Source organism: Lithobates pipiens, unplaced genomic scaffold, assembly GCF_037356315.1.
Source record: "Lithobates pipiens isolate NorthernLeopardFrog02 unplaced genomic scaffold, aLitPip1_a1.2 Scaffold_8, whole genome shotgun sequence".
In the NCBI taxonomy this organism is placed as follows: Eukaryota; Metazoa; Chordata; class Amphibia; order Anura; family Ranidae; genus Lithobates; species Lithobates pipiens.
The window spans coordinates 576,879,849-576,907,344 of NW_027507903.1; the positions used below are offsets into that span (position 1 = coordinate 576,879,849).

A 27,496-nucleotide genomic window follows, 5' to 3' on the forward strand; every position below is an offset into this window, starting at 1 on the left:
GGTGTCAAGAAACTATTCATTTATTTTCTTTTGATCAAAGATTTTAAAACCATATTGGGTGTTGTGTAGACCAGGAATGTTCCTGCAGGATCTAGAGCAGCCTTTCTCAACCTTTTCAACCCAGAGGAACCCTTGAAATAACTGTCTGGTCTCAGGGAACCCCTGCTAAAAAATTACTATATCTACAAGTCGTGATACATTAGTGTGATGGTCGGTGGGAAGAATTCCCACTGTTGCATTAACAAATGCAGGAAAACTGTTGTAGACAATGAAGTTCTTTAATGCACCATGTCCTATTTTCTTGCATTTAGCTGTGTTCAGGATCCACCATGTAAAGAAAAGTCAGGCTTCCCTTTATAAATAAACTCTGTTCAGGAGCCTCAAGAAGTTTAGTTTCATCCATGAAAAAGGTGTCTGCTTCTCATGATGAATTGCCAGTGTACACAAACCCCTAGGGTAGTATATGTACAACTTGGGGGACCTTGATCTGTTTTCCAGCACTACTAAGTATATTGTCATTTTTTTCCATAAAAGCCTGTGGCGTGCAAAACACACCCAAAAACTTCCACCCAGTGCCCAAAAAAGTGCACACACATCAAGAGTGAACACAAAAACGTGCAACAGGTGTCTACTGTCCTCCACTAGGAAGGACCTTACCCTGATCCCCCGGGGCATTAGGCTCCAGATGGGAACTGAGGTACCAATACATGGCTTATCTGACCGAAACCAGACGACCGCCTTTCTCCCAAAGGTCTGCCGAAACAGACCCACCCAGGTACTTGGGTAGGGGCTCCCCCGAAGAGAGACCCCCCAAAGAGAGGGCAAACCAAGCCAGAAGGCCTATGTCCACCCTCCCACAAGACTTTCAGGGTTGGCCCAAGGACCGACACCCTACTCATCAAACGTGCAATGGCAACATAAAACGTGACACACAACATAAGTATATTGTCATTATTGTTGTTTATTTTGTTCGTTAAGTGCTAACGTTTTGCAACAATTTATAGTTCAAGTGATAAACCTTTGGATATTTTCAGTTGGTGTCTATCACATTTAAAGAAAGGTGTCACCACCATTTGATATTTGGTTGCTAAACTCCTAAAAATGGGACTGTATGAACAACTTAGGTCAGGGGTGTCCAACATTTTTACCTTCCTGACCACATTGTAAGAAGAGGAATTGTCTTGGGCCACACACAACATGTACAATACACTAACGATAGGGATAGCCGATGAGCAGAAAAAGTAGGGCAGATCGCAAGTTAACGTTCACTGATCGTGAAAAGGGGCAACATAAAACCAGTGCGATATTTTTGATAAACAAACGCATCAATATCTGGTTCGATGGTTGTAGTAGCAATTCTCAAGGTGCTCATTAGATATTTTGGTTTTAATTTTACCCTTTATGTGCTTCATCCATGACAATAGTTGCTCACATGTATAGGTGCTGCCGAAAACTCATGGCATTAATAAGGGGTGATTGTGAAGAGTGGGAGATTTTTCTTTGGGAAGAGGAAACTTAAAACTTAACAGTCCAGTAGAGACCCTATCAAATTTTTATTCATCCGCATGTGTTAAGTGTAAATGCATTTTTGCAAGAAAAAAAAAAAAAAAATCTGTATTTTTAAGTACGTTTAATCCCGAGTAATTCCGACGGATTATTTCCGGAAGTGATGTTGCATACACACGGTCGGACAAATCCGATTGTACATAACGTGATGACGTTATTTCGTTACGACGGGACTACGTTCAGGCTAGTAGCCAATAGCTTTGGTCTAGGAATTTGACCTGAGCATGCGTGGCACTTTGTCCGTCGGAGTAGGCTACACATGATCGGAGTATGTCCGATCGGAGCATTTTTCGGAAAATTTTACCGGCAAGTTGGAAAAGTTGGTCCGTCGGATATTCCGACGGAAACAGTCCGATGCAGACCACACACAGTCGGAATATCCGACAAAATGGTCCGATAGGACACATTCCGTCTGAATCTCCGACCGTGTGTACAAGGGCTTAGATTTTGTATTGGGCCACAGGTTGGACACCCGTGCCTCAGGTAAAGAGTTATCGCACGTGCATTTTTTTATCAAACTGTTAAGAGATCATAACATTTTTTATTGTTGTAAGGTTTAAATGCTATCAATGCTTTCAAGAAATTCTTTGGATCAAACATGAATGTAAATAAAGGTCACATATAATATGCCTATTTCGAGGTCGGTATTGTCCTTGAGGAGCATCGCCAATCATTATCTTGTATGATGACATTCAGATGTGTTTTTTTTTCAGCTGGTAGATTTAAATTATACCATAACTAAAGGCAAAACTTTTTTTTTTTGTTTTGGATAGCATAGAGATATATTAGAATACCTGTCAGTTTGTATTGCTGTCGTTGTCCTCATTAAGGAGATTCACCCTCTCTATTTGTCATGTTTTACCATTATCAGTGAAAGTAAAAGAAAATCTCCACATTCTGGGTTGTCCCCAGAAAAGTAATAGAGGGAAATTGTTCCCATGGGGACACTAGTTCTGTTGACCTGGGGGTCCCCAGGGAATTCCTTTAATTTTCAGGGATTTCCTCTCACTTCCTGTTTGGTTATGGGACAGGAAGTGAAGGGAAATCTCGGAAATGGGACACAGATTGCAAAAATAAATCTGACAGGGGTTACTACCCTCCCTTGCGCTATCCAAAATGGGGGGAAAAAAAATTGCCTATAGTTCTACTTTAAGTTTTATGTGTTTGGAAGATCAAAGTCTGCTTCATCAGGACAGCTTGATAACAATGCTTATGTGGTAACCCTTGACCTAAGGTGCCCAGACAGTGCCATTTTGATGAGTTTGGCAACCAGAAATAAATATTTAAAGCTGAAATCCAGACAAGCTATTAAATAAATTCACATTTTTATTAACTCTATTATGCATCAAAACATTTTTTATTCTGTACTGCCAGTCTTGTGATCGTCACCCCAAGCAAAAAGCTTAATGACCACAATTTGCTATGCTGAAATTGGGCAATACAGCTTGGTCACTGATCTGCCCCCCCAGCCCACTGATTGGACAGTGACACTACACTGATAGGGTCATTATTCTGCTGCTCTTGCCTATCAGCAAGTGTTAAATTAGAAGCCCTTTGCACTTTGTGTGGTAGAGCCTGATTGGCTCACAGTGCTAACCCTCCATCTCTGTCTGTCCTGATAAAAAAAAAAATAATTAGATACTTGCACTACCTCTTTTTAGCTATATTTTTTGATGAATGTGTAACTGGCCCCTTATACTGTGATGCATTTGTAGGTTCCCATAGTATGTTTTGGTATGGAGTAGGTGGGGGCACTTGTAGTATACTTGGGTTTCAGAGTGATGTAGATGGTGGAGGCATTTTGTAGTATGGTTGGGTTTCAGAGAGTGATGTACAGTGCCTTGAAAAAGTATTCAAACCCCTTGACATTTTTGCCCATTCTTCCTTGCAAAATAGCTCAAGCTCTGTCAGATTGGATGGAGAGTGTCTGTGAACACCAATTTTCAAGTCTTGCCACAAATTCTCAATTGGATTCAGGTTTGGCTTTGATTGGGACATTCTAATGCCTTGTACACACGGTCGGACATTCCAACAACAAAATCCGTCAGAATTTTTCCAACGGATTTTGTCCTAAACTGGTGTTGCATACACACGGTCGGACAAAGTTGTTGGAAAAGCCAAACGTTCGGAACGTGATGATGTTCGTTCTTTACGTCAGGACTACGTTGAGGCTAGTAGCCAATAGCTTTGGTCTCTTAATTTGATCTGACCATGCGTGGCACTTTGTCCAATCAGAATTCTCTACAAACGATTGGAAAAAGTTATATTGGATTTTTTTGTCAGAAAATTTGAGATCCTGCTCTCAAATTTTTTCCATTGGAATTTCCGACGGAAAATGTCCTATTGAGCCCACACACGATCGGATTTTCCGACAATATTATCCGATCTGACTTTTTCCGTCTGAATTTACGACCGTGTGTACATAACACATAAATATGCTTTGATCTAAACCATTCCACTGTAGCTCTGCCTGTATGTTTAGGTTTGTTGTCCTGCAGGAAGGTAAAGCTCTGCCCCAGTCTCAAGTCTTTTGCAGACTCTAACGGGTTGCCTTCTAAGATTGCCCTGTTTTTAGCTCCATCCATCTTCCCATCAACTCTGACCAGTTTCCCTGTCCCTGCTGACGAAAAGCATCTCCACAACATGATGCTACCGCCACCATGTTTCACGGTGAGGATGGTATGTTCAGGGTGATGTGCAATGTTAGTTTTCCACCACACAGTGTTTTTTGCTTTTAGGCCAAAAAGTTCAATTTTGGTCTTGTCTTACCAGAGCAACTTCCATATGTTTACTGTGTCCCCCACATGGCTTCTCGCAAACTGCAAACAGGACTACTTATGGCTTTCTTTCAACAATGGTTTTCTTCTTGCCACTCTTCCATAAAGGCCAGATTTGTGGAGCGCACGACTAATAGTTGTCCTGTGGACAGATTCTCCCCCCTGAGCTGTGGATCTCTGCAGCTCCTCCAGAGTTACCATGGGCCTCTTGGCTTCTTCTCTGATTAATGCTCTCCTTGCCCGGCCTGTCAGTTTAGGTGGACGGCCATGTCTTGGTAGGTTTGCAGTTGTGCCATACTCTTACGTTTTTCAGATGATGGATTGAACAGTTCTCCGTTAGATGTTCAAAGCTTGGGATATTTTTTTTATAACCTAACCCTGCTTTAAACTTCTCCACAACTTTATCCCTGAAGTGTCTGGTGTGTTCCTTGGCCTTCATGATGTTTGTTCATCAAGGTTCTCTAAAAAAAAATAAAAAAACTCTGAGGGCTTCACAGAACAGCTGAATTTATACTGAGATTCAATTAGACACAGGTGGACTTCATTTACTAATTAGGTGACTTCTGAAGGCAATTGGTCCCACTAGATTTTAGTTAGAGGTATCATAGTAAAGGGGGCTTAATGCAAATGCACATCACATTTTTCAGATATTTATTTGTAAAACATTTTGAAAACCATTTTCCTTCCACGTCACAATTATGTGCCACTTTGTGCTGGTCTATCACATAAAATACATTGACGTTTTTGGTTGTAACATGACAAAATGTGGGAAATTTCAACGGGCCTGAATACTTTTTCCAGGCACTGTAGATGTTCTTGTGGTATGTTTATGTATTAGAGAGTGATGTAGAAGGTGGGGACACTTGTAGTTTAGCTGGGTATTAGTGAGTATTATAGAAGGTGGGGGTACTTGTAGTGTATAATCAGGTGCTAGAGTGAATTAGAAGGTGAGGGTACTTGTAGTATAGTCGGCATTAGTGAGGGATGCAGGTGTACAAACTTGTATTAGAATATAGGTATTAGCGTGTTAGGAAGATGGTAAAGGTACTTGTGTTGGGTGTTGGAGAGTGATGCAGGTGGAGAGGCTTATAAGTACTTATAGTATGTTTTGGTATTAAAGAGTAATGCAGAAAGTGGAGGTATGTGTATTATGGTTAGGTAAGTGATGCAAAAAGTGCAGATACTTGTAGTATGAACAAGTATTAGAGTGATGGAGAAGGTGGATGTGCATGTAGTCTATGGATTTTGCATTAGAGTGTGATGCAGAAGGTGCTTGTAGTATGACCAGGTAGTTATGTAGAAGTTGAAAGTACTTGTATTCTTAGATTTTTTCTATGGAAAGCATATCCCCTGCCAGCTGTAGAGAAGGACCCTTGCTTGCTGCTGAGCTCCCCAATCAGCAGATATAATGAAATTTGCTGATTGTAGAGCTATAGGTCTGACTTAGGAAGTGGCATGTCAGACCTCTGCAGAGAAACCACTGCTTCAACAGAGATGAAGGGTTCTTCTCTGCAGCATGCTGACAGAGGACAGGCTTTTCTATTTCCCCTGTGTCTGCTTTCTATAGAAAATGAACTCCTTAAGGCCCCTTTCACACATGCGGACAGTATGTTCATATTTCATCCATCCGTTTGTGGATGAAATACGGACATACATGCATCCCTATGGGACAGCGGGTGTCTGCGGATGAACATCCCGTGTGAAAGGGGCCTAAGACTTTGCACGTCCTGCATGCTTTTTTTTTTTTTTTTTTAATAAACTTCAAGAAAACATAACGGATATACTGCAAAGGCTTCGAAGTGGCATAACAGCATAACTTTGCATAGCAAGAAATACAAGAGGTTTATAACAAGAGGTGTCGGAGCATAAAAATGAAAAAGTTCCTAGTTTTCAAAATAAGGAATACAGTGTAAACGTAAGATAGCCAAGATGTATCGACCTCACAGATTATAGAGTATTGAATATATTTGCAGGAATGGAAGATTATCCTGCTAGGACAAAAGACAACAAAACAAAATAGATATAACCCATACTGCAACCTCTAAACAAGAACACTTTCCAATATAATTCCTAGATGCAGGGGGGTCTAAGCATCAGCTCTTGATGTAGTAGGGGGATCAAGGGGCTGATCAGTGTCAGAAATCTTCAGTTTGCCTAATGTGTTGGTAAGGTTGGCTTTCAAGTACCAGTCGGTATACTAAAACGGCTTCATGAGAAGGGTGAGTTCTGCCATAGAAAAGGAATGCTCCATGTATTGTCTCCACCGGGAAAAGAAACGGTAGGTAGTTTTGTAGTTCTGAACAAGTTCTATGCAATTTTTCCAAATAATAAAACGGGGACAGTAAAATTTTTTTTGCATGGCTGAAATACGTGAGGGCTGGATCCACGCCCTAAGGATCACTCTGTGTGCCACCAGGAGACAGATGAGCCCACTGGGGCAGACCTTAGGTAGTCGAAGTAGGGGTCTAGGCAGAGGAGTCCTCGTAGTCAAAGATACAGAGCAATGGGTCCTTAGTGGGACAGATGGAGGTTACTCTATTCATATGTCAGGACTTGATCCCAATAGGAGACAGAAGGACATGTCCATAAACGATGAAATAAAGAGGAACGGGATAGACTTCCTGTATTTTGATGTACTGTACTTGGAATGTATTTAACAGATTTAAGCATGAAAAGAATAAAGCATTTAAAATATGGTTTATAAATGACAGTATTTCAATCTAATGGACAGCTATACAGGCATACCCCACTTTTAAGTGCAGGATGGGGTTTATTTACTAAAGCTGGAAAGTGCAAAATCAGGCTCACTTCTGCATAGAAACCAATGAGCTTCTAACCTCAGCTTGTTCAATTAAGCCTGGTAATAAAATCTGGAAGCTCATTGGTTTCTATGCAGAAGTGAGCCTGATTTTTCACTCTCCAGCTTTAGTAAATAAACCTCATTGTGTACTTAAAAGTGGGGTATGCCTGTATTTGGCATTTCCAGCGCCAGATATTTCCAAGGTCAAACCATCTTTACTTACGAGAATTTCTCTTGCTTGTGGTTATTATCAAATGACAAAAGATAGCGACTGTTACGGCAAATAAATAAAATAAAAACGGCCTAACTTTCTGGGAGGGCTGCTCTGGTGTACATATCTGTGGTCACATACCTCTGTATCGGACATTTCCAAGGTAAATGACTGACTTTCTTTTAATGGTCTCTGTCTCCCACAGTTCAAGAGGATGTTGAACCGTGAGCTAACACACTTGTCTGAGATGAGCCGTTCCGGGAACCAGGTCTCAGAATATATTTCCAACACTTTTCTCGGTGAGTCACACTCTGCATTAAAGAAGAATTCCAGGCGTGTACAGTTTCATTGCAGTTTTTGTTTAAGTGATTTGAAATTCTTTTCAGCCAGTCCTGGGAATGATATCAGAATGGTGACACCACTATTTTGCTTTACAACTTGAACTGATGGTTCTTGTCCTCTCATCACACAGGCGAGGCATGATGAAGATGAAAACATGGGGGGGGGGGGTGTCACTTATCGCAAGTTTGGAAAGAATGCGTAAATTATAGGACTGGCTGAACAGAATTACAATCACAGGTTCAATGCCAGTCTTAAAGGATTATTATCATGGTTTGTATTTTCATTAAATTATCATTTTAGGTTTGCTGTTAAAAAATCATTTTTGGTATTGTTTTGCTTGCATGCTGTGGTCTATGATCATATAAAGTGCATTCTCCTGCTATGGCTTCTGCAGCTTTATATTGCAGTCAACATCCTTGTCAGGCAACTGAAAAAAGGATTGCAAAATAAGTCCCTTACAGTAAATATTGTTTCCAATAAAAGGTTTGACTACATTATTTCCATAGACTTTTACTGAAGTACACTATATGTCAAAAAGTTTATGGACACCTGACTATTACACCTACATATATTGCCAAAACTACATGGACACACCAATGTATTAAGTTTTAGGTGTTCCCAGGGAAGAGTAGTGTTATAGGCAACCGTGTACTTCCAACCATGTCTGAACAATTTTTTGGAAGGATCCGTTTGGTTCCAGAATGACTGTGCCCCATGCACACCAAGCTAGGTCCATAAAGGCATGGTTTGGAGGGGAAGAACTCAAGTGGCCAACACAGAGCCCTGATCTCATATCCACTGAACTGTCCATTTTCTGTTAGTCATTTCTATTGCTTTAAAAGAGGATAACAGCAAACATGCCGATGCAGGGGCTAAAAGATCTTATGAAGATAAAGGAGGGTACATAGACCAAGCAATAAACTTCCAGGGTCCAATGTAATGTGTTACTTGAGGGCTTTTGTATGGGTCCTAAATGTTGGTCAGCAGTCTAGACCAGGGGTCTCCAAACTTCTAAACAAGGGGCCAGTTTACTGCTTTTCAGAATTTAGGCTGGCTGGACTGTGATCAGGAAGAGTAGAAAATGCCCCAGCATCAATGAAATCCACAATTTCTCAGGCTTGGTGGTCAATAGGAGAAGGAAATGTGCCCCTTTATTGGTATTAGTGGCAGGAACAGTGCACCATCATTGATGTCAGTGGGAAGAATTATGTCCTGTTGTTGGTGTCAGCAGAAAGAATAGTGCCCCATCATTGATGTCAGTAGGAGGAATAAAGCCCACTGTTGGTGTGTGTTAGTATCCTCGTCTTCCTTCTGGGTTCTGACTCATTTGCTGCTTGGTTGGTAAGGCCACAATGATGTCTCTCCCAAGCCTGTGCATGGGGAGTGATGACATCCCATGTGCACCTGTGATCATGGGTGCAATGCTTTGCAGGCGCCTAATAAAATAAATAATAAATGCACAATTTTTTTTTTTACCTGCACAAAGATGTGCATTTATTATTATAAAATATATATAATATGGGATGAGCCGGACACCCCCCGGTTCGGTTCACAGCAGGACATGCGAACAGGCAAAAAAAATTTTTGAACACCGTTAAAGTCTATGGGACACGAACATGAATAATCAAAAGTGCTAATTTTAAAGGCTTATATGCAAGTTATCGTCATAAAAAGTGTTTGGGGACCTAGGCCCTGCCCCAGGGGACATGTATCGATGAAAAAAAAAAGTTTTCAAAATGGCCGTTTTTCGGGAGCAGTGATTTTAATAATGCTTCAAGTGAAACCATAAAAGTGAAATATTCCTTTACATTTCGTACCTGGGGGGTGTCTATAGTATGCCTTTAAAGTGACGCATGTTTCCCTTGTTTACAACACTCCCTGCACAAAATGACATTTCTAAAGGAAGAAAAGTAATTTAAAAGTACTTGCGGCTATAATGAATTGTCGGTTCACAATACACATAAAAGTCATTGGAAAAAAACGGCATGGGATTTCCCCACAGTCAATTACCAGGCCCTTTGGGTCTGGTATGAATATTAAGGGGAATCCCGAACCAAAATGTAAAAAAAATAATTGCCTGGGGGTCCCCCCAAATTCCATACCAGTCCTTTCAGGTCTGGTATGGATTTTGAGGGGAACCCCACGCCAAAATTATTTTAAAAAATGGCGTGGGGGTCTCCCCAAAAATCCATACCAGACCCTTATCCGAGCACGTAACCTGTCAGGCTGCAGGAAAAGAGGGGGGGGAGAGAGTACCCCTCTCCTGAACCATACCAGGCCACATGCCCTCAACACAGGGAGGGTGCTTTGGGGTAGCCCCCCAAAGCACCGTGTCCCCACATTGATGGGGACAAGGGCCTCATCCCCACAACCCTTGCCCAGTGGTTGTGGGGGTCTGCGGGTGGGGGCTTATCAGAATCTGGAAACCCCCTTTAACAAGGGGACCCTCAGATCCCGGCCTCCCCCCTGTGTGTAATGGTACCCCTACTATTTCACAAAAAGTGTGAAAATGGTAAAAAAGACATGACACAGCTTGGGACATGTCCTTTATTAAAAAATAAAAATGTCCCACAAAGTCGTCTTGTTCTTCTCTTGCTCCGCTGACGGACCAAAAAAGAAAAAGGAAAAAAAAACTCGACCGACCCGCCTCCATGGGAGGCTTCTGCTGTATGACATGTCTTTGCTTTGACAGTTCTTTTATAACTGAGGGCGGGGCCACTCTGTGACCTTTACGGGTGACCCCCGCCCCCTCTGACACACGGGAACTTCCCAATGGCTTCCCCCAGGTGTCAGAGGGGCGGGGACACCCGTTTACGTAACCGGTTGGCCCCGCCCCTCTCTGACTACAGGGAAGCCATAGGGAAGTCCCTGTGTGTCAGAGGGGGTGGGGATCACCTGGGAACATCACGGTGTGGCCTCACCCTCAGTTATGAAAGAATTGTCAAAGTGAAGACGTGTCATACAGCAGGAGTCTCTTATGGAGGTGGGTTGGTCGCTTTTTTTTTTTTTTTTTTTTTTCGGTCCATTGGCGGAGGAAGAGAAGAAGACGACGACTTCGTGGGACATTTTTATGTTTTAATAGAGGACTTGTCCCAAGCCGTGTCATGCCATTTTTACCATTTTCACACTTCTAACATCGGGCTCATCCCATTAGATCCAAACGGTCAAACCTGGACACACTGCAAACGGTCAGCTTAGTTTATTTCCAGAAGTAAAAAAAAAAAATTATTCTGCAAAGTGAGATTTAATCCCCTGTTGACAACCCTAAGGCCGCGTACACACGGGCGGACTGTTCGCCCAACCTTGTCCGCTGAACAGTGTTTGGGCGGACAGTCCGCTCGTGTGTGGGCTTTCAGCGGACAGTTTCAGCGGACAGTTTGACGGACAAAGTCTTTCGGAAATTTCGAAAAACTGTCCGCTGAAACTGTGTTTGAGCGAACAGTCCGCCCGTGTGTAGGCTACTTTCGAAATGAGCAAACTGTTCCCGCTCGGAGGAGTCTGCTCATTTCGAGCGCGTGTGAAGGTAGGCGGGGCCCGCGACGAAGACGTCGCGGGCTCCGCCGCCTGGAATGGACTTAAAGGGGAACCCCAACGCCGAAAAAAATCGGCGTGGGGGTTCCCCCAAAGTCCACAACAGACCCTTGTCCGAGCACGCTACCCGGCCGGCCAGGAAAGGGGGGCGAGCGAGCGCGCCCCCCCTCCTGAGCCGTACCAGGCCGCGTGCCCTCAACATGGGGGGTGCCTTGGGGAAGGGGGGGCCGCGCGGCCCCCCCACCCCAAAGCACCTTGTCCCCATGTTGATGAGGACAAGGGCCTCTTCCCGACAACCCTGGCCGTTGGTTGTCGGGGTCTGCGGGCGGGGGGCTTATCGGAATCCGGGAGCCCCCTTTAAGAAGGGGGCCCCCGGATACCGGCCCCCCACCCTATGTGAATGAGTATGGGGTACAATGTACCCCTACCCATTCACCTGTGAAATAAAGTACAAAAAAAAACACAACACAGAGAAAAAATATTTTATTGCACAGCTCCGGGGGTCTTCCGTCTTCGGGGTTCTTCTCGCCGGACTCCTCCGCTATCTTCTTGTAGCTCTTTTACTAGCGGAGGAGCCCGGCTTTCTTCCTCCCCGCCGCCGGCCTCTTCTCCCGACTTCGGGGGTCTTGTCCCCCTCTTCGGTTCTTCTGCCGGGCCACCGCGCCTTCTTATAGCTCTTTTACAGGCGGTGGCCCGGTCTTCTGTCGCCGCTGTCGCTGTCGCCGTCGCCGCCTTCCATTCTTCTTCTTCTTCTTGTTCTTCTTCTTCTTCCCCAGGAGATGTTGACACGTCGCTCTCTCCGGCCGGAATGCCAGAGCCGCGCTGTGCGGTCACTTATATAGTGCCAATGGGGCGGTGTCACATGGTATATGTCACATGGGTTGGTCACATGGTGACCCCGCCCCCTTACGATGTCATAGTCCCCATGTGACATCAACCCATGTGACCAACCCATGTGACATATACCATGTGACACCGCCCCATTGGCACTATATAAGTGACCGCACAGCGCGGCTCTGGCATTCCGGCCGGAGAGAGCGACGTGTCAACATCTCCTGGGGAAGAAGAAGAAGAACAAGAAGAAGAAGAAGAACGGAAGGCGGCGACGGCGACAGCGACAGCGGCGACAGAAGACCGGGCCACCGCCTGTAAAAGAGCTATAAGAAGGCGCGGTGGCCCGGCAGAAGAACCGAAGAGGGGGACAAGACCCCCGAAGTCGGGAGAAGAGGCCGGCGGCGGGGAGGAAGAAAGCCGGGCTCCTCCGCTAGTAAAAGAGCTACACGAAGATAGCGGAGGAGTCCGGCGAGAAGACCCCCGAAGACGGAAGACCCCCGGAGCTGTGCAATAAAATATTTTTTCTCTGTGTTGTGTTTTTTTTTGTACTTTATTTCACAGGTGAATGGGTAGGGGTACATTGTACCCCATACTCATTCACATAGGGTGGGGGGCTGGTATCCGGGGGCCCCCTTCTTAAAGGGGGCTCCCGGATTCCGATAAGCCCCCCGCCCGCAGACCCCGACAACCAACGGCCAGGGTTGTCGGGAAGAGGCCCTTGTCCTCATCAACATGGGGACGAGGTGCTTTGGGGTGGGGGGGCCGCGCGGCCCCCCCTTCCCCAAGGCACCCCCCATGTTGAGGGCACGCGGCCTGGTACGGCTCAGGAGGGGGGGCGCGCTCGCTCGCCCCCCTTTCCTGGCCGGCCGGGTAGCGTGCTCGGACAAGGGTCTGTTGTGGACTTTGGGGGGACCCCCACGCCGATTTTTTTCGGCGTTGGGGTTCCCCTTTAAGTCCATTCCAGGCGGCGGAGCCCGCGACGTCTCCTTCGCGGGCCCCGCCTACCTGTACACGCGCTCGAAATGGGCGGATTTGCCTCCGCCTTACGTGGGCGAGTCCGTTCATTTCAAAAGTTGAGCGAACTGTTTGTCAAACAGTTCGCTGAAACAGTCCGCTCAAAAAGTGCCGTGTGTGGCCATGTCCGTCCATGCTAATTTTGAGCGGACTGTTTGCCGAAACTGTTTGACAAACAAAGTTGGGCGAACAGTCCGCCCGTGTGTACGCGGCCTAACATTTAGCATTTCCCATTAATTTCTGTACCGTGATCATGGACACTGGGAAAAATAGAGTGGATGTATCTCCATGTGCTGACGGCAATACAACTCTTCCACGATTAACACCAACCAGCTATTCAAAATTATAAAAAAAAAAAAACTCTTGGCTTTTACATATACTGTACATTAACAAAGCACATTATTTTTCTGTCCTGCTGCAAAGGGGTTATCCCTTGTCCACCTCTTGTATTTTCCATTAAATAAATTAAAACCTCAACAGGCAGAGTGAGACCCCACTATAATTGTCATGGCAAGTGGGCAGCCATGGGACACCCCACAATATCTACCACAGGCTGAAATATGGGTTTTGAGGTGACTGCCTCTTAATTTAAAGCATCTCCTGGGCCTAGACATGACATGAGTGCACAGAAACCTGTTCAAGATGACAGATTGACTGCAGTTGTGAGTTGGACAGAAGGACTTGTGATTCATGTTTCTCACGCACACAGAAAGTTTACCGTTTTCAGACGGCAGCCCCATCATGTATTAATAATCCTCTGACGTGGGAATGATGCAGGATGCACTGCGGATTATTTATGTTTGTTGTATGTATGTATATTTAGTTTTCCCTTAAAAAGTGCCAGCTGTGGGAAAAGGGGGAGAGGCCTTTAGTTTCCTGTCTGCCGGGTGAGCTGTGACTGGTGACATCTGGTGGATCAAGGCTTCTCCTCCTGGGATATGATAGGGAGGACATCCCTGTGGGTGTTCATTCTCTGCTTTATAATCTAAGGCAGCCTATCTTCCCCTGTTTAATATGGAATAGCTCTTAAAATAAAGGAATATAGTTGACTTAATATTTTGTACACCAAGGATGATTCCATTCGATAATTATTTTAAATAATAATGAAATTAAATGATAACAATAAAATAAATGCAGATAGCAAAAATTGTAGTGTATCTCATGTTGCTGGTCAGTAAAAAATTGCCCCTTTACGTTTGAAATCAATGAGATACATCATAGAGTTCTTATACAGAAGGTATTTACACATCCTCACTTCCAGCAAACCCAAAAACAAGGAACCCACTCAGTGCTTATGGGTAAGTGGCTGGAGTTGTGCAAATCATCATTATTTTTTGCCTTATTTAGCCATCAATACATCCAGAACCAGCAGGTGAGGCCCCGGGATGATTTTACACAAGTTCTGTAGACCCATGCAGCCGTGTGCATGGGCTCTTTCTTTCCAGATTGCCAGTTTTACCAACTTTAACAGAATACAGTACTTTAGAGTTTTTTTTTGTTTTTTTTTGTGGTTACCTTTGTACTGCCTCACCTGTGGCACCTTTATTGGTTCCACTGGTGATCATCAAAATGTTCCCTCATGTTGATCTTCAGTGAGAGAAGGACTGCCTTTCACATTTCACTGTCTGGGAATGGTTTGCGGCAATCAGCCCTCTGATCTTGTAGGCCATGTCGCAATATTCCCAGACTGAATGATAAAGTGGATATAGAGCTAGAATGAGGTCCACTGCCGCCCACAGATGCCAGTCTAGGAGTAGAAGCAGACACTACAGTGGATAGAAAACTAAGATGAAAATGCACAGTCTATATAAGAGAGTTGGGTCAAGCAAGAGCGGACTATGGAAACATTTCCATTGCTGTCTTAACATTTAAACAGTTTTCTTGTCCGAAATGATCTCCTAACATACAGTAGTAGGGGTATGTCCGTGTTCTCTGTAGGAACTCTGATTCTGTATGCTTGCCTTCTCTGGGCTTGTCCAGCCTAGAGTTCTGTGGCAATGTGTGTAGTACTGTGTACTTTTAATGCAATGCACTACAGAGCAAGGTATATGGGCCTCATCATTCATACATGCCCAATGCACCTTTGCAAGGGTGCTCTGCAGCACACTACAACACAACCCACACAGGCATGAGTTGCCATAAAAAAAACATTCTTAAGTGGGGCAAAGCCTTTAAATCCTGTGTCCAGGTTCTTTTGGAGACCTGTAGGTGAGCATACTCCTTATAAGCAAGTCTTGGGTAAAGCTGAGTGCTCCAGTCGGGAGGGAGGTGTGCTCTCGTTTGAAGACAGGTGTGTGTTTCTGTTAGGAAACAAGGGTGGTCTACTCAGGAGACCGTACTCCATGTTGGAAAGATTCTTGTCCATCATGCTGAAAGAGTCAAAGTGGCTAAGCAAGTCTGGGAGACTGAGAGAGTATGGGAGACTGGAAGAGTGCAGACAACTAGACGAGTACAGGGAACTGAGGGCATCTGTAATGCCACATACACACGACCGGTTTTCCCATCAGAATAAACTCTAATGCCGCGTACACACGACCGGACTTTTCGAGGGACTAGGTCCGACGGACTTTCGGCCAGAGTTCCGACGGACTTTCCGAATGAACGGACTTGGCCACACACAATCACACCAAAGTTTGACGGATTGGAACGTGATGATGTACGACTGGACTAGAATAAGGAAGTTCATAGCCAGTAGCCAATAGCTGCCCTAGTGTCGGTTTTTGTCCGTCGGACAAGCACACACACGAACGGATTTCTCGGTCTGGTGGAAAAATTTAAAACGTGCTCTATTTCTAAAGTCCGCTGGATTTTTGGCAAGCAAAGGTCTGATGGAGCCCACAGAAGATCGAATTGTCTGACGAACTCGTTCCGTCGGACCTTTGCTGTCAAAAAGTCCGGTCGTGTGTACGCGGCATTAAGGTTTTTCCGACGGAGTTCCACTGAAACTGTCTTGTGTACACACAATCACACCAAAGTCCAATCGTTAAGAACGCGGTGACGTACAACATGTACGACAGGACTAGAAAAAGGAAGTTCAGTAGCCAATAGCCTCCGTCTCGTACTTGCTTCAGAGCATGTGTTGTTTTTGGGCCGTTGGAACAGCATACAGAACATCGGTTTTCCCAATAGGAATTGGTTCCGTCGGAAATATTTAAAACATGCTCTAATTCTAGGGCCATCATAATTTTCTTTAAAAAAAGTCTGATGACTACTGTGTGCTCAATCACCTTTCACGCCTTCCTGTTACTTCAGGGTATTGATCGTTGATCTGTATAGGTCACTATGCACCATGCCTTTTTAATAGGGCTTTCACCATCTCCCAGTTGCACCAGATGTATTAACAACTCTCCTTATTCCTCCTCCAACACGGGATCATTATATAGGGTGAAGTCTTTCCTCTTTATTTCGTTTTGCTAAAAAAAACAAGAAGACTTTCCTTGTGTAGTATATTATTTATATAACAAATAGAAGGCCACTTACAAAATCAGTGCACCTCAATCCAGTGCAAAAGGATAAGTTCACTTTAGAATTGCCCCTTTTAAGATTAGGATTCGGCATCACATACATAGAAAACACCTTACTTCCACTTTTGGCGTGGCATGATGATGTCATGTAGCTAGGCCCATTACGGTGTTCCTACTATACGTTTGTCCACTTTAAGGACCAATCAGGAGGTGGCAGAGAGCCAACTTTGAATAAGCCTATAGGTTCTCAGGGTAAGCATCCATGTTGCATGGCTGACACTGGCAATGCCTAACTATACAGAAGAGATTTCAATTTCTCCTGTCTGTTTCCCATTTTGACTTCCTGGGAAGATTTTTTTTTTTTTCACTTTTGATTGGCATGTCTTTCTGAAATATCCTGTAAGCCACAAGAGGTATTGACTGTCAGAGCTGGATCTGTTTACCGGTTGCTCACCACCCCTTCCCCACAGTACAATAGTGTGGAGTATCTTTACACAGTGTGGAGGATTCTGTACATTAGTAATAGCAGTTAAACCATTTTAGTAACGTTTTGCTAGGTTACATATACACAGTGGGATATTAGGTTTTATATTACTGTGTAAACCGTGCAATCGCTTTCCCATAAGATACATGATCTGCACCAGCCACATGTTCCTGGGATGGTAAACCGTCCATTTCGCCATCCTTCCTGTAAGATGGCTATGTAGATAGGACACCTGTTCATCCTACAAGTTTAAATATCCAGTCTTTGCTCTCAATGGGCTCACAGCACCCTACCCACCTGATACACTGCAGAGGTTTTCTCCGATAAAGCTACACAACATTTTACTATGAACATGGAACCGTTCCTTCTGCGCTTTTTTATGTTTTTGACCTCTTTTATAACACTTGGAATATTCGCATTAGAAAATGGGCGCAGAATCTTCAGAGAAAAGACTGAGGCTGGAGGACCCATGATCGGTATATCTAAAATATATTTTGGGGGCTGAGGGAAAGGGCCCCATTTCACTCATGAGAACTGGTCATTCATTGCCTGTATCATAGGACATAATATGCTTTTGCATGGGGAATCCTGATATACTTCTACAGACCGCATCAAAATCGCAGTATAAAAGGAAAGACTTCCAGTGCCGATGAATCTCCTAAATTCAGTTATAAGGATGATTAGTACTATCCAAATATAAATGAAAGACTTCCAGTATAGAAGAATCACCTAAATCCAGTTATAAGCATCGCTAGTACAAAACAAAGTGCTCTTGAGATATCATAGCCATATAATAATTTATACAATAACTGTTTGATGGATTCTGGAGATCCATCAGTATTGGACCACCTCTACCTTGTATTCTGATACATTTGCTTTTATATTAAGACCTGCTAATACAAAAGGAAAGGTGAACCTCATTTGACCGAAGCTTCCACTGTTCTTCTGTACTTATACGTTAACAACTATGCTGTGTTGTCGTACCAAGCTGTCCGCGTGTCTTGTTCTGTAACTTAGCTGTTTATGTGTTGCAGACAAACAGAACGAAGTGGATATCCCATCCCCAACACAGAAGGAGCGAGAGAAGAAGAAGAAACAACAGACAATGTGCCAAATAAGTGGTGTCAAGAAGCTCACGCACAGCTCCAGCCTGACCAACTCTATGATACCTCGTTTCGGAGTCAAGACTGACCAGGAGGAGCCTCTTGAAAAGGTACAGAGATTGTGAATAGATGTATGGTTAGTGCTGAATGCATTTGGGATCTACCAGCGATGTATACCTTTTGAGTGTGAGCGTAGTTTTGTTGCAAGCCATTCTTTGGTGGTAATTGCAGATGCAAGTTGCCCAATATCTAACCCATGGCCAGATCTCTGACAACTCTGCATAGGGAAATCACATTTTGCATATTTTGCAGAATGCTTACATGCCATTTTGTTCCCAGCCTATTAATATGGATCACACAAAGCAGCATGTTCTTTTCCTTTAAATCTCCACTTTTGTAAAAAAAGAAAAAAAAAGAAGATATGTATAATTGCCATTCAAGATATTTAGTAACTTTAAATATATTTCAAACTTTTTTTATTTTCTTAAATTTTTTTTTACGTTTTTGGATAGAGTGGAGAGGGATTTGAACACCTATCAGGTTTTTATTGCTGTCTATCTGTTAGGGAGAGTCACTCGATTTGTCTTGTTTACTTTTATCACCGAGAGTGAAAGTAAAAGAAAATACTTTGGGTTGTCACCTGAATAGATTGGAAATCCTTTAGTGGGAACACTAGTTCTTGGTGACAACCTAGGATTCCCTCAGTTTGGAGAGATTTCCTCTTCTTTTTTGGGGTATGGGACATTGAAAGGAAATCTCCCCAATTGAACAAGTCTGAATGTGTGTTTTTTTTTTTTTATTTGTCTGTGGGCCTTTGAGGAGATTTTCTTCCATTTTATGTTCCAGAGATAAACTTGGAGGTAAGAGGAGATCATTCCAAAGCAAGAGGATATCCCCTCTTAGGCCTTGTACACACGGTCGGACATTCCGACCACAAAATCTGTCAGATTTTTTTCCCACAGATTTTGCCCGAAAACTGGTGTTGCATACACACGGTCGGACAAAGTTGTCGGAAAATCCGATCGTTAAGAAAGTGATGGCGTTCGTTCGTTACGACGGGACTACGTTCAGGCTAATAGCCAATAGCTATGGTCTCTTAATTTGATCTGAGCATGCGTGGCACTTTGTCCAAATGGAATTCTCTACAAACGATCGGACCATGTTGTCGGAAAATTTTATATCCAGCTCTCAATCTTTGTTGGTCGGACATTCCGATGGAAAAAGTCTGATGGAGCCCACACGCGGTTGGATTATCTGACAACACGGTCCGATCAGACATTTTCCGTCGGAATTTCCGATCGTGTGTACAAGGGCTTAGACAGTTGTCACTAGAACAGAGTTTACCCTGGAAGTTTTCCTCGCCTTCTGCTATAATTAAAAAAAAATAGCTTTTCCATCACTTTCTGTACTGGAAACAAAGGCCACCAGGACCAATAGTTGCAATGAGTCTCCCAACATGGACACAGACGGCAATAATACTAGAGCGTCTATCTCTTCGACATTTTTATACAAACTAAAGAATAGTTTGGTGTTCTATAAACTTGTTCTATTATAAATGACCTATACATTTTAATTTGCAGCCAACTATGATGCCCCTAGGAAAGTATGTGTACACCTAACCATCACATGAGCCATTTGAGGCAACTGCTTCACGCGGCTCTTGGGGACACAGCTCTAAGATCAGAGTGTCCATATCCTCTTTAGTGCAGCTCAGTAACGCTAAGCCTAATAAAATCGAAGCTGAGCTCTCTACGGCAATGTTTCTTAACTCCAGTCCTCAAGTACCCCCAACAGGTCATGTTTTCAGGCTTTCCATTATTTTGCATAGGTGATTTGATCAGTTTCACTGCCTTAGTATTTACCACAGCCCTTTTTATCTAAGGGAAATCCTGAAAACATGACCTGTTGGGGGTACTTGAGGACTGGAGTTGAGAAACATTGCTGCATACTGCAGCCAAGCCTCTTGAGTGATGGTTAGCCTGTTAACAGTGCAGGATCAGCATCACTGAGCACAGAGATGCTGGCTAATACACAGTGGCCAAAGCAGTTGTGCAGGAAGCTTGCTAAGTAATGCTGAGCCTGTACCTTTAACAGGTTCAAGGTCACTGAGCTGGCTGTTTGTGTGTGTGTGTGTTTGTGTGTGTGTGTGTGTGTACACACAGGTAGTGCTACTGTTTGCAGGGGGGGCATTAAAAATGACCACCTCTGGCATGGCCTTGCCATCATACCTACTTGTATAGCTAAAAGTATGTGGATCTGTTTCATAATATTGGGCTGGAAGCTGTGATTATAAAGATTCACCCGCTCTTGTAGATTCCTACCTGTTGCTGGTGCCACTCCTACACATGAAGCTATAGTGGATACAGTCTATCCACTGTGTTTATTCACCCCATGGCGAAAATGAAGTTCTTTAACTCAGTGCGTTATTTGTTACTAAGCTCCACCATTTTTCCTTTAGTGATCAAATGCTGCGTTTGCGGTGTGTTAAGATGCATACTCGGCCTCGTAGTCCTGTGAGAGAGCTAGGATTGGCATGCTTGTACGTAAGAATGATTCAGGAGTTATCTGTCAATCTGTGTGAATAGTACAATGCCAACCTGTAAACTTTGGGACTGTCTTCATGACATGTCAGTCTGAGCTGATGGCCCACAACATAAAACCTATAAAGGACGAACCTCAAATTTTATGATTTGTCCCCCTGTAGGAGTAATTTCATCAACCCGTTAAGTCTCTACCTTTCTCTGTATGTTCCAGGAATTGGATAATCTAAACAAGTGGGGCCTTAATATCTTCAGAGTAGCGGAATTTTCCAATAACCGTCCGCTGGGCTGTATAATGTACACCATATTCCAGGTAAGTAGAAACCTCAGGCCTCACTAAGGCATGTTAGAGAAATCCATGAACAGTAAATTACTGTGAGCCTCATTTATGAAGGTTTTTACTGTGTGTGTTGCTTATAGTGACTGGCCTATGTTAACTGATTGCGGGCAGTGGCACAGACAGTTTTTATTTCAGTCACTTTGCTGAAGTCATTTGTGTATAGTGGAATTTCTTAATTTTCTGTAACACCAACACTAGGAATCAAGACACTGGAGGCTTAAAGTATATATAAATCCAAAGACAAAATGTAATATATTGCAGCTTACCAGTCCTATATTTGGTAGCTGTATGATTTATTTTTATTTTTAGGCCAAGTACATTTATTGCAAGTACAGGAAATACCTGCAGAGACCCCGTGTCCTTCCTGTGCTCTGAACTGAAATCTCAAACACTGATCTTGGCTTTACCAGTTCTCTTTTGTGGACTTCTTCAACCCCCTCCTGAAGGATACTTTACTATCCTATACCTCTATTCCTAACTATCACCTTATTACTGTCTACATTACCTTATTTGATATCTCCCCCTTACATTGGTAGTCTTTCATTCTGTAAGGAAAACTAGTAGATTATGCAAATGTACATACAGAAGTACTTGCCATTCTCACAATATCTGGGTGTGTGGAAGGGAGAAGCCTAACTTACTTTTGTCCCTATTTCTGACCAAGTCCCTACCTGCCTGGGCTCCTCCATTTCCCACAAGCTCCTATGCCACCTGTGGGTGTGTACACTTTTCACAGCGTTACCCCAACACTTGAGGCTTTTTTAAGAAGGGAGGTCTATCGAGGATGAGAATATGAGCAGACAGCTTGCCGCCTAGATCCCCATGGCATGACTCCTGCTCCCCAAACAGGGAAATCTGGGTTATGACAATATAGAAGTCCCAGGCTGCCACGCTAAACAACTTTTTTTGGAGGCATCTATCCTCATAGGGGGGCAAACAAGGTGCAATTTAGTAGTTAAACAATTTAGTCACCTTATGTGGCCTGCACCCCACCCCAAAGACTCTAGCAAAACAACCTTTAAGTTCTAGTTTTTGGAGTTCTGACACCATCTGAAGGATACGCTATCATACTCTACCTCTGTTCCTAACTATCATCTTATTACTGTCTACCATATTTTATTTGCCGGCATTCCACTATTCTGCCACACCCAGATTCTGCGCAGTTAACATATATATATATATATATATATATATATATATATATATATATGACCTAACTCTAGACACTACATCTACACACTGTTCACTACAAAATACACAGGATGAGATGGGTGTTATTAATAATTCTCCACCAATAAGGGGTACATGTTTGGATGACATATTTCCTTACCTACTTATTCAATTAACCAATTATAATGATACATATATTTCAAATTATTTATGTACGTGTCTGTATCTAAGCAAAACTATTATGTTAGAGTTTAAAAAAACTCCTGAGGTTTCCTGTCAGCCAATACAATATATCTGTCTGGTTCATATCTTCACATATATAAGTTGTTCCTCATTTTAAGTTTCACAATTAATACAAGCTTACTGTTAAGCAATAATACATTTAAAGGAGTAATCCAGCCTTAGGTTTTAATAATATCGCACAAAGCAGTGTAGACATTTGGGGGCTTTTTACAAGACCCTTTCACCTCCTCCTTATTTAATGGAGCTGAGGATAGGGGAAGGAGTTTGTGGTCCAACTCATTACCATTATTCTTTTCAGTCAGTGGCCAGACCTGAACCCTGTAGCTCTGCTACAGCTCGTGTCAATCTGCCCCATATAAGCGCTATACTCACTGGAGCATTTGCATTTTGCAGAGCAGAGTAGGACTGGCCATAAAGGGGTTAGTTTGGTGCAGTTGGCCAGTCCTACTCTGCTTTTTTAATTTTTTTTTTTTTTTTTGTGAAGTTTGCTAGAAAGAGTACATAGCAGTGTGGGAGAGCGTTCTTCGAGAATTTTTAGTGTAGTCCAAATCAGGAGAGCAGCCTGGGGTGGCAATGCTCCATAGTGTGGTGAGTGAACACCGCCACTCTAGGGCATGAGGTGTGTTCCTGCCAGGTTTACCAGGTGAAATGGGGGAGAAAAAGCCAGGGTAAAGGAAGTTTAAAAAGGGGTGTAAATGACAGGTATGTTAGATGATTTGGCTGCTAATGTTTGAAAACTCTGAAGTCCCCACACATGTACAGAGATTGGGGGGTATGAAGTATGAAGGGTAACTTCAATGAAATTAAAGTGTCTGGTTGAACTTTAAAACTGTTGGTACTGATTTTGTCATTTTCCAGGGCAGAACCAACAGCATTTAAAGAGACCCTGCCAATTTGCTATTCAGTGCCTGCTGATAGCCCAGCCTTCTCACTCATCTGCACTTCTTCCCACTGTGTCAGTCCTCAGTCTGTTTCTCCAACCAGACAAGGCTTTTAGGTATGGGAGGACATGCCCTCCTCCTCCATGTGACAGTGATCACAGCTTAATGGCCAGTTGCCAGGCCTGAACACTGTGGGACACTGGAGTGTATCTAAGGTGAACTCCTAAAGTGGAGAGGTGGCTGGTGAGTGGAGTGTACCTTGCTGAAAAGCGTGGGCTATCAAGAGACACTGCCAGATTGTTTTGAATTAGCAGGTGGCAGGGTCTCTTTTAATTAATAGCACTTCGATGAATACTTTATATATTTTTAAAGGGTAACCATAAATGAAGGCTGCCTTTCTGAGCTTCTTCAATGTGTGTGTGAAGCTGACCATAGATAGTCATGGGTGGCCCTGTCGGCATCACTCCTCCTGACATCCTTTGATCTGAAAATTGAAGGAGCCAGGCGGATCAGCCAAACAGTTGCAGCCACTGTTCTGAAATTTGCAGGTGCAGGCTTTTGGAATACAGCAGCCGACTGGGGAAATTTGTCCTTCCACGCTGTTTAGCATGGATGTAGGGAGATCAATAGATTTATTTTGCTCAGCCTGCAGGGCCAAATAAGAGACACATATGTGTGGTCACACATAAGCCTGATTGTGACTTTTCTGAAGGAAGCTGATACTTTGTTATAAGTAATCTTTACCCTTTTCTCTTCTGCAGGAGAGAGAGCTTCTTAAGACCTTTAAGATTCCTGTGGACACGTTAATCACTTACTTGATGACCCTAGAAGACCACTACCATGCGGATGTGGCGTACCACAACAGCTTGCACGCCGCCGATGTCACACAGTCCACACATGTCCTCCTCTCCACACCGGCATTAGATGTAAGGCAATCCTAAGTAGACTAGGGTTTTCTATGTACCAGTGTATTACAAATGGATGATTTGAAGAAGACCACAAACAGTCTTTGCTACTACTGGTTTTACGCTTTTAAAATCTTCCTTTGAAAGACAACCTTAACCCCTTCACCAGCCAAAACCCTTTTGCTACCAGGTGGTCCCATCCATTTATTGCTCCTAGCAAAAGTGTTCCCATTCGGGCTATAGGAGGGACCATTTTTGCCAGAATTGCACTCTGCAGATTCATTAAGCTGTCATTAGTCCTTGCATTTAATTTTTCCAGCCCTCTGTGGGCTACCACCATTGAACTACAGCTTTTTTTTTTTTTGTTTATTTTATTAAGTGTAGAGGAAGACCCCTGATGTCTCCAAAGGGCCTCATATAACATGTATTGTATGTGATGCTACAGAAGGCTGCCATAGATGGAAGGCTTACTAGAGGAAATGGTTAGAGACTGTTCTATAGGAGTGGTTGGAGACTGAATCATGCTGGTGTATAGGGCTCTCCGAACTTTCTAAACAAAGGGCCAGTTTACTGTCCTTCAGATTTTAGGGGGGCTGGACTGTGACCAGTGGGAGTAGAAAATTTGCTGGTCTCAGTAGGAGTAAACAATGTCACATCTTTAGTGGGAGGCATAATGCCCCATCATTGATGTCAGTGGGAGGAATAATGCCCCATTGTGTCAGTGGTAGGAATTATGTCCTTTTTGTTGTGGTAATTGGGAGAAATGGAACCCCCCCATTGTTGGTGTCAGTAGGAGGAATATTGCCCATCATTGGTACTAGTGGAAGGAATAGTACCCCTCTGTTGGTGTTAGTGGCAAGAATTGTGTCCAAATTGTCCGTGCCAGTAGGGTCCTGGGCTGTGGTTTGGGGACTGCTGCTGTAGGACAGTAGGGACATATGACATAAAGCTTCTAGAGATTACTGTTTTTAAAAGTCCTTTACAGATCAGTGCTCTGAAGGCTTGGGTCTGAGGGCCCCACTTCAAACATCAATGGGCGCATGTGGTTGGGGTCTAACCCCTTCTTCAAAACCAAATAAAAAAGTTTGGTTGGAGTTGGGCTTTAACCAAGACCAGTTTGCCTGACTAAATAAGTAATCACAAATTCTGTTTTAGTTGTCATCATCAGGATTATATATATGAAGTATAAGATTGACAATTTTTGGTGTGTAACATGCAGGGTGGATTTGATTTAAATCACTAGTAAACAAGCTTGATTTAAATCAAAACGGTTTAAATCATAATTTTTAAAGAGCAACTGTCATATCTGCCCCACAGCGGTGGCTCCCCTGACCTGCTGTTGACTCACCGACAGTCCCATTCACTTTAATGGGACGGCTGGTGATGAGGCAGTGACACAACAAGGTGAGGGACGTAACTGGCGCTGCCATGATGGGTCTGAAATGACAGGTGCTCTTTAACCACTTTCAGACCGGACCATTTTGCTGGCTTAAGACCAGACCACTGTTTACGATACAGCACTGCATCGCTTTAACTGACAATTGCGCGGTCGTGCGATGTGGCTCCCAAACAAAATTGACGTCCTTTTTTTTCCCCACCAATAGAGCTTTCTTTTGGGGGTATTTGATCAAAAAAAAAAATCACAATAAGTGGGTTGATTGGTTTGCGCAAAAGTTATAGCGTTTACCAAATAGGGGATAGTTTTATGGCATTTTTATTAATAATTTTTTTTTTTACTAGTAATGGCGGCGATCAGCTTTTTTTTTTTTTTTTTTTTTTTTTTTTTTTTTTTATTGTGACTGTGACATTGTGGCGGACACATTGAACATTTTTGACACATTTTTGGGACCATTGTCATTTATACAGCAATCGCTGTGTAAATGGCACTGGCAGTGAAGGGGTTAACCAGGAGATGGCAGTGTAGGGGTTAAGTGTTCCTAGGGGCGTGTTACTAACTGTGGGGGGCTGGGCTTTGTGTTGGTGAACACTGATCTCTGCTCCAATCATATGGAGCAGAGATCAGCATCACTTGTTCCTAGGCAGAACGGGGAGATGCTGTTTACAACGGCATCTCCCCGTTCAGCCGCCCCGTGAGTCGATCGCGGGTATCCCCGCGGCGATCGAGTCCGCGGACCCGTGAACAGACTCACGGGGGCCCCGACCGGCATGCAAGCGCACCGGCAGGGCGGCATTTAAAAATGGACGTACCTGTATGCCAATATGCCTGCCTGTGCCATTCTGCCGACGTACATCGGCGAGCACCGGTCGGCAACTGGTTAAATGTAAGCACTTATTCCTGCTGGTAGTTGTAATCTTTAATATCTGCAAACAAAATAAAGGTTTCCTATTTAGAATAATAAACTGTCAGGTTAGTAAAACAGCCATATCAGAACCGATTCAATCATATAGTTTGTAGTGTACATAGATTTGCAAAACAATGGGATAAAGGAATATTCCTGAACTTTGTTTTATCTCATTGTTATTGTGAATTTGTGTGAATGCATCAATGCAGTACATGTTATCTCAGCTTGCAGAGCTTGGATTCATTGAATGAGTTTACCAAAAATGGAAATATATGTGAATATACAGCCTGATACTAAGCTCAATTGCATGCTGAATAAACTAAATTATTTAATTTATCTTAATGGAAAACTATCTTTAGATAGATTTTTACTCCAAAATCATTTTATTAAAAAAATTAGATTTTTTTACAATTAAAAAAAAAAAATCTTAGATTTTTATCTACCCTGGTAACATGTTGCTGTGCTGATCTTTAGTATCTCTAGCTAGGTTAGGCAGGGAGAGTGATAAATGTTCAGCTAGGGGAGAATGAAAAGGGCAGATCTCAGATACAGGGACTTAAAAGAAGACTGTGTGAGCCAATAGGAGGGCATATTGGGCATCCTCTACTGAGACTAGAACAGAGAGAAAACATGCAAAAGTCTTCCTCATTGCTTTTATGATGGAGAATGCAAAAGAGCAGGGGTCTCCAAACTTTTCAGTAGAAGCTCCACAGTGTATATTTTACAAATATTCACTGGCTACAAAAAATCCCAATCAGAGTCCACCCTAACCTTAGGTTCCCCCATCAGAATCCACCTTAACCTCAGGTTCCCCATCAGACCTCAGGTTCCCTCATCAGAGTCCACCCTAACCTCAGGTTCCCCCATCAGAGTCCACCCTAACCTCAGGTTCCCCCATCAGAGTCCACCCTAACCTCAGGTTCCCCCATCAGAGTCCACCCTAACCTCAGGTTCCCCCATCAGAGTCCACCCTAACCTCAGGTTCCCC

The 27,496-nt window shown here is 43.4% G+C and overlaps 1 protein-coding gene across 4 annotated transcripts in view; it reads left to right on the forward strand.

The window, feature by feature from the left end:
* The window catches only part of PDE4A (phosphodiesterase 4A), a 497,889-nt gene that overhangs the window by 441,624 nt on the left and 28,769 nt on the right, over positions 1–27,496 (forward strand). For all 4 annotated transcript variants that reach the window (XM_077470223.1, XM_077470224.1, XM_077470225.1 and 1 more), the window contains 4 exons: positions 7,560–7,653; positions 18,058–18,236; positions 20,881–20,979; positions 24,062–24,226. In XM_077470223.1, coding sequence (XP_077326349.1) covers positions 7,560–7,653; positions 18,058–18,236; positions 20,881–20,979; positions 24,062–24,226 — 537 coding nt within the window. The remainder of the gene's footprint in view (positions 1–7,559; positions 7,654–18,057; positions 18,237–20,880; positions 20,980–24,061; positions 24,227–27,496) is intronic.